The sequence below is a fragment of the Mastomys coucha genome, chromosome X, assembly GCF_008632895.1.
Source record: "Mastomys coucha isolate ucsf_1 chromosome X, UCSF_Mcou_1, whole genome shotgun sequence".
In the NCBI taxonomy this organism is placed as follows: Eukaryota; Metazoa; Chordata; class Mammalia; order Rodentia; family Muridae; genus Mastomys; species Mastomys coucha.
In genome coordinates this window covers 81,236,068-81,244,600 of record NC_045030.1, presented here as the reverse complement: position 1 = coordinate 81,244,600, position 8,533 = coordinate 81,236,068, and the positions used below count along the sequence as shown (strand labels likewise).

General features: G+C 36.3%; 1 protein-coding gene across 1 annotated transcript in view; it reads left to right on the top strand.

The window, feature by feature from the left end:
- Cfap47 (cilia and flagella associated protein 47) overlaps positions 1–3,667 on the top strand; it is a 223,010-nt gene extending 219,343 nt beyond the window's left edge. The window contains exon 66 of the mRNA XM_031363967.1: positions 3,343–3,667. Coding sequence (XP_031219827.1) covers positions 3,343–3,647 — 305 coding nt within the window. The 3' untranslated portion in view covers positions 3,648–3,667. The remainder of the gene's footprint in view (positions 1–3,342) is intronic.
- The last annotated feature ends 4,866 nt before the right edge of the window (positions 3,668–8,533 follow it).

Below are 8,533 nucleotides of genomic sequence, written 5' to 3'. Positions count from 1 at the left end.
CCTTGCTATATATTCATTTTTGATATATTAATACAAGCTTATATGGGAGGCAAATTGACATTGAAACATGTTTTAAAATGTTTAATTTTGATGTATCTGTAATCTCAGCACTTAGGAAGCAAAGCTAGAGGATTCTGATGTAGAAGTTGGCCTGGGAAGCTGTAGGAGACTAAATTTACAAAAGAAAAAAAATGAAAAAATTACCTTATTGATTTAATTTTACTCTGTATAATTCCAAATATATACAGCAGAAATAGAATATGTAATTTCATGTTAATTTTTATCTTTTTTGTAGATATATAAATACCTGAGAAACCCAGCTTCAAACATTCCTTTAATGAATCTCTATTTTCAATTTTGAGAAATATGTGTAGAATTAGCAAAAATTGTAAATATAGTATAGACTGTTCTGTGAAGATTTTATTTTCCTCCAATGATGACCCACTAAAAATGTATAGCAAAATATCTAAACATGAAAATTCATATTATAGGCCTTATACTACATTTAATATTCTAATGTATTCTTATAGTTATTCATTTGTGAGAGGAGTTATGCATATGCCATGGTGTGTATGTGTGTATGTTGAGTTTATAGGACAACTTACTAAAGTCAGTACTTTTCTACCATTGAGCAGGTCCTAGATATAGAACTCTCTATATAAATACAATAATGTACTGTACAAACTTTTGAAATTGACATGTTATGGTAAGTATACTTACCCTGAAGATTCATAAGAGCTATTGCATATATCAAATTACTGATCTTAAAAAAAATCACAATTCATCAGTCTGACTCCAAATCCCAATTAATCTCAACAGCATCTTTATTTGCACGCATGTCAAAGGTTAAGACAGTTTAAAAATACAATTAATGATTTAAATCAAAATTGCCATTTACACAATAGTCATTTTAAAATATTTAGGTTAAACATTAAATCAGTTACAACAATGTGATCTCCATTCTACATCACTCAGAAAAGTAAATGACTTAGAATACTTTTAATAGATTTTGCCTAGACATACATCAAAACTCATGTTCTCATATGTTGTAATTTCATTCAGCTAATTCATCTTTAGAATAATTAAAACTTGTTATTTTGCAATTAGGAAACAAGGCAATAAACATTAGCTTTGATAGAAGGAGGTTTACTTGTTCCATTTATTTTATAAAAAGTAGTGCTATTCCAGAAGAATAGAAAATCTAAACAATTTTCCAGAGTAACTATGAAAAGATGTCTTTGTTTATAAAACAGTAGTACTAGAGCTGACAGATGACTCAGTAGGTAAAGGACATGTTGTCCAAGCATGAGGACCTGAGTTCTAATCCCCAGTTTGCTCAGAATTTAGGCATTGTAGCACACACTTGCTACACATTGTGAAAGGTAAAAGACGACCAGGAGGTTTTCGGCCATCCTGCCTAGTCTAATCAATGAACTCCAGATTCAGTGAGGAGCCTTGTCTCAAAAGATAAAGTGGACAAGAGCAATCAAAGATAATACCTGATTCCAGCCTCTGGCTTCCACATATATATATACACACATGCATAGATACCTACATACACATATATATAACCACGCACACACGTACTACACACACTCAAAACACCTTGATAACTATCAGAATTGTGGGGCATAGTAATAGTCATATTTAGATAAAAATAATATATATTTATATATATTATAAAATAAAATGTTATAGCTATAGGTTCCTTTTATACCTGTATATACAATCAAATATATGTATGCATTTTATATATATATATATATATATAAAAAATATAGAATATTTTACATATTACTTCTGTAGAAATCTCATTAGCATGAAACAATAAGAAAAGATATTGTAAATCATCTTTTGTACTTATTTCATTAAAGGCAGATCCTTAAATAAAATTTTAAATTTAAATAGCCTATTTGTTATAGTATACCAGGATATAAGTACAGGGAAGGCAGGCAGTTTGTGAAATACAGATGGAAAAGAATTCAGTAGAATCATCTACCACAGTGAGAAACTGAGAAATAAGCACATAAGAAAGCCCTTGGAAATAGTGTACCATTCATACCTTGACATTTTCATACCCAAGGTGAGCAGGAATGTAAGGGCTTTTATGTACCACTTGACATTATTCCAGTTATTGACTGAGGAATGGACTCAGACACAGTTAAATATCCAACAGCATTTGAAACACCTACTGGTGTTTCTGGAGAGGAAATCTCAAAGAGTTACAAACACTAGGTATTGGAAATTATATCATTCACTCAAATGAAAACACGGGGGAGAATGAGGTGACCATAGAGCATATGTGTTAATGTATAATTATCAATTGTTTTTGATGTTACCAGTTGCCCTTAACAGCATCTGTCATTCATCCGTAAGGTCATTAACTTTGGTTGATTTCATTACAAAACAATGACACCATTAAAATATGAGAATACCATATGTTCAAGATGCCCTTTTTTAGTAAATAATACAGAGAAGTACTATGGTTAATTGACTTTCCAAATATCAGTACTAATTCCATAAGATATTAATAATATGGACCTATTAATTTTTTCTTATCCATTGAGATGATTTAGTGAGTAAATGTTCTTAATACTAAGACTGATGGAGACCTGCATTCAGTTCCTTCCTGAAACCCACATGGTAGTAGGAGAAAGCTGATTCTCATATGTTGTACTCACAATTCCACATGCACACAACAGTACATGAGCACACATGAACAAGTGTGTGTATGGTGCATACATACTCACAGACACACTAAGCAAATCAAGAATAAATGTAATAATTTATTTTATTCTATTCTGAATCCTGTTTTGATTATATATTTTTAATGTTGGCCAATATTTGTCCTGTAATATATTAATTTTTATTGGTTATTTTATTTATTTACATTCCAAATGTTATCCCCCTTCCCAGTTTCCCCTACACAAACCCTCTTTCTCCTTCCCCTCCCCCTGCCTCTACGAGGGTTTGATTATATTTTAAAAGAAAGATTGGTAGAAGATACAGATCAGATTATATCAGCAAAATAGTTTTGAAAATGTGTAATTGTTCTTATTTATATTTGGTTTGGGGAAGTTTAATTATAGGTAAAACTGCAAAGCTTAGTCTTTCTTTTGTAAAATAACTTTTTTTGTTATTAACTTTATTTGGACAAATGTCCTGAACATCATTCTTAAAACATAAGCAAACATACTGACTGAATCATTGTAAAATTATTGTAATCCTCATTGAAAATATATGAAATCTAATTGTGACTTTAATATATCTTTATGTTATCATTTCAAGTCTTAAACATAAAAGTTTGGTAATGGTACAAGCCTTTTCCATATCACATGTAAGAAATACAAGCTATTAATAATGAGAAATGTTTCCCTAATTTTTCTAGGTCTTTGGCTATTTCTCATAATATCTTTCTGTCTCTTAATTTTCAGACAGATGAAATATATTGGTTATATGAAATAAATGGATTACCTCCATCACCAAAATCACTGGCACATGTAACAGCCAAAATTGATGCTACTAACAAGATATATGACTGCATGCCACCAATTCAACGTAATTTTATTCGTGAAAATGCTAAACTTCGAAGCACAGCAGTATCTTCTACTATTAAAGGTGCTCCTTTATTCAAAAAGTATAAATAAATTTTTAAACATTTCTTGGTCTCAAGTTGTATTGAATATTTCGTTTCTTATCTCAGTTTTGGGGGATAATCTTAATTCATTATTTTGTTTGGGTTTTTAATGATAGCTTTTTATATACTTTTAATAGGATATAGTTAGATCCTGGCTTGTATTTTTGTTTTAAACAGACTTCGAATTCAAATGTTGCAATTTCTTTACTTTTTTAATTAATTTACATTCCATATTTTATTCCCCTCCACCCCTGTCCACCCTCTAACTGTTCCACATCCCATACCTCCTTCCCACACCCTGTCTCCAAGAAGATGCCCCCACTCCATCCTCTCCCCCAGCCCCCTGCTTCCCACCTAACCAGACCTCTAAACCCCCTGGGGCCTCCAGTCTCTTGAGGGTTAAGTGCATCTTCTCTGACTAAAGCCAAACCTCTACTGTATATGTGTTGGGGGCCTCATATCAGCTGGTATATGCTGCCTGGTTGGTGATCCAGTGTTTGAGAGATCACTGGGGTCCAGATTAATTGAGACTGTTGGTCCTCCTACATGGTTACCTTCCTCCTCAGCTTCTTCCAGCCTTTCCCTAATTCCACCACAGGGGTCAGCAGCTTCTGTCCATTGGTTGGGTGCAAATATCTGCCTCTGACTCTTTCAGCTGCTTGTTGGGTCTTCCACAGTGCTTTCGTGATTGTTCCCTATTTGTGAGTGCTCCATAACCTCATTAATAGTGTCATGCCTTGGGACTTCCCCTTGAGCTGGATCCCACTTTGGGCCTGTCACACTCAGAGCAGATGAGAACCTGCTTGCACTCAGAGCAGTTAGTAAGAACTGCAGTTTCTTTACTTTTAAAGTACAAGGCTGAAACATGATTTTAATGATAATATTTTAAAGAACTGTTGATATTAGATGACAGTTTTTTACACTAAAAAAACCTAGTGATAAGTTTTACATGTAACATGAAGGATTCACTATTTTTAACAATTGATATTTATAAAAATGTTATCTAATGATTTTTTTCTAATTTATTTTTATTCACTTTGTATCTTGATCACAGGCCCCTCCCACCTCTGCTCACAGTCACACCTTACAAATCCTTCCCTCATTGCCCCCTCCTCCTCTTCTCAGAGAAATGGGACCCCCCCCTTTTGAACAACCCTACCATAGGACATCTAGTCCAAGCAGGACTAAGCACATCTCCCACTGAGGCCCAACCACGCAGTCCAGGTCGATGTTCAGAAACTGAGACTTTCTCTTGGTGGATTTTCCCCTTGATGAATATGAAGTGTCCTTCTTCATCAGGCTTGATAACTTTTGGTGGAGCAAGGAAAACATTTTTCCATTGCTGGTAGGAATTGCTGTACAAACTTGTACAAAAACTTTAGAAAGCAATTTTTAGTTTCTCTGAAAACTGGGAATAGTTATACCTCAAGACCCATCTATATCACTTCTGGGAAACTTTCTCAACTCACTTCTTAGCCAGAAACTGGTTGCAACCTAGAAGTCCCTAAATTGAAGAATGAATAAAGAAAATATGGTACACCTACATAATGGAATAATTTTCAGGTATTAGAAACAAAGACATCAATCATGAATTTTGCAGGCAAATGGATGGAACTTGAGAATTTCATCCTGTGTGAAGTAACCTAGACCCAAAAAGACATGCATGGTATGTTCTCACTTATAAGTGGGTATTAGCCATAAAGGACAGAATACACACTCTATACTCCACAGACTCAAAGAAGGTAAACAAGAGGAAAAGCCCAAGAGAGGATGCTCAAATCTCACTTAAAAGGAGAAATTAAAGAGTCATAAGATAAAGGGAAGGAACTGGATAGGAGAAGGGATTTGGAAGGGAAGAGAGGATTAAGGATTAGGTGTAGGGAGAAAGGGCCAGTAGACTGAATGGATATCTGTGGCCTAGCTGGCTGGAGTTGGGGATAGGGGGCATCTCCACATGCCCTAGCAGCTCCACAGGAAGACCAACAGAGTCAGCTAACCTGGATGCTTAGGGACTCTCAATGACTAAACCACCAACCAAGAGCATACAAGAGCTGTACCTACTCCCCCTGCACATATGTAGTAGATATGCAGCTTGGTCTTCATGTGGATCCACCAAAAACTAAAGCAGGGGCTATCCCTAAAGCTGTTGCCTGTCTGTTGAATATGTTCCCCAAAGTGGCCCGCCTTGTCTGGTCTCAATGGAAGAGGATGTTCCTAGTCTTGCAGTGGGGAATACATACTTATGGGGGCAGCTTCCACCTGCTCAGAGAAGGGGATGTGGGAAGGGGCTTGTGTGCGAGACCAGAAGGGGGTATCAATAAGGACATAAAGTTAATTAATTAATTAATTAATTAATTAAAGAAATAACACCTAATGATTCTTTCAATTTCCTCAGTATTTGTCCATATAACTCCCTTTTCATTCCTGATTTTGTTAATTTGGATACTGTCTCCCTGCCTTTTAGTTAGTTTGGCTAAGGATTTGTCTATCTTATTAATTTTCTCAAAGAACCAGCTCTTGGTTTTATTGATTCTTTTTATTATTCTCATTGTATCTAATCGATTGATTATAGCCCTGAGTTTGATTATTTCCTCTTGTGTATATTTGCTTCTTTTTGTTTTTATTTCTCCCCTGACCAAGTTATCACTGAGAGTTGTTCAGTTTCCATGGGTATGTGAGTTTTCTATTGTTTATGTTGTTACTGAAGTTCAGCCTTAGTCCGTAGTGCTCTGATAGGATGCATGGGATTATTTCAGTCTTCTTGTATCTGCTGAGACTTGTTTTGTGAACGATTATATGGTCAGTTTTGGAGAAGGTTTTGTGAGGTGCTGACAAGATACTTCTTTTGGGTTTGGGTGACAGGTACTATAGATGTCTGTTAGGTTCATTTGAATTATAACACTTTTCAATATTTCTCTGTTTAGTTTCTGTTTTGATGACCTATCTATTATTGAGAGTAGAGTGTTGAAGTCTCCCACTATTTTTTGACATTTGAAAATTGTATTCTTTTTATTAGTAGTAATCATTTTGTTTACATTTTAAAATGGGACTAAAGCAGCAAAAAATATTATGCTGTAAGTATATCTGGTAGCATATGGAGCTCTCTGAGAATGTGCCCAGGAGTGAAATCACTGGGTATACGACAGTTCCCTTTTTAGTTCTTGAGAAACACTTTTCCGTAGTGGCTGTATGTATTTGTACACCAGCCAAGGTACACAAGTATTCCTTTCTCTCCACATCCTCTCCTATAGTTGCTATCAGATTTGTTCCTGAGAGCCATTTTGATCAGGGTAAGGTGATATTTCCTTGATGGCTAGGGATATTGAAACTTTTTTTAAAAGTTATTGTCTACCTTTTATTCTTTTTACTTTTCTTTATTATTATTATTATTATTATTATTATTATTATTATTATTAAATCTTTTTTACAGTCCAGTCATTATCCTACTCCTGGTCCACTCTCTGACTATTTCTCATCCCATACCTCCTCTCCTATCTCTAAGAGCATGTCCCCACACTCCTAGCCCCACTCCATTTGACCTTCCTACTCCCTGGGTCCTCCAGTCTTTTGAGAGCTAGGTGCATCTTTTCTCACTGAGGCCAGTCCAGGCAGTCCTCTATTGTATATGTGCTGTGGGGAGGGGGGGTTATATCAGATAGTGTATGTAGCCTGGTTGGTGGCTCAGTGTTTAAGGGGTCCAAGTTAGTCCTCCTATAATGTCACCCTCCTCCTCAGCTTCTTCCAGATTTTTCCTAATTCAAGCACAGGGGTCCCCAGCTTCTGTGCACTCGTTGGGTGTAAGTATCTGTATCTGACTCTTTCAGCTGCTTCTTGGGCCTCTCTGAGGGCAGCCACGCTGGGCTCCTGTCTATAAGCACACCCATAGCATCAGTAATAGTGTCAGGCCTTAGACCCTCTCCTTGAGCTGGATCCTAATATGAGCCTGTCAATGGACCTCCTTTCCCTCAGGTTCTTCTCCACTTTTGTCCCCTGTAGTTCTTTTAGATGGGAACAATTCTGGATCAGAGTTTTTGACTGTGGGATGACAACCCTATCACTCCACTTCATATTCTGTCTTTCTCATGAAGACAGACTCTACAAGTTCCCTTTTCTCACTTGTAGGGCATTTCATCTGAGGACTCTCCTTTTTAATTCCTAAGATTCTCTCACATCCTAGGTCTGGTACATTCTAGAGGATCCTCCACCTCCCACTTCCCAAGGTTGCCTGTTTCTATTGTTTCTGCTCACCCGCAGGGCTTCAGTCCTGTTCCCTCCAATACCTGATCATGCTCCCCTTTTCCCTTCCCTGTACCCTCTCCCACAGAGGTCTCTCCTTCCCTCTGCCTGTCATGATTGCTTTCTTCTCCCTCCTAAATGGGATTGAGGTATCCTTACTTGGGCCCTTAGGGCTTTTTAACCTTCTTCAGTTCTGTGCATTGTATCCTGGTTATTCTGTGCTTTTTTGGGGATATCCACTTATTAGTGAGTACCTACCATGCATGTCCTATTTGATCTGAGTTATCTTACTTAGGATATTTTCTAGTTCAATCCATTTGTGTGTTAAGGTCATGATGTCCTCATTCTTAATAACTGTACTAGTAGTATTCCATTATGTAAATGAATTTACAGATTTTCTGTATCCATTCTTATTGCCACAGGGGGAAATTTCCTAAACAGAACTCCAATGGCTCATGCTCTAGGATCAAGAATTGATAAATGGGACCTCATGAAACTGAAAAGCTTCTGTAAGGCAAAAGACATAGTCAATAGGACAAATTGGGGAAAAATGACTTCACTAACCCCACATCCAATAGAGGGCTAATATCCAAAATATACAAAGAACTCCAGAAGCTAACTACCAAAAAACTAAACAACCCAAACCAAAAATGAGGTATA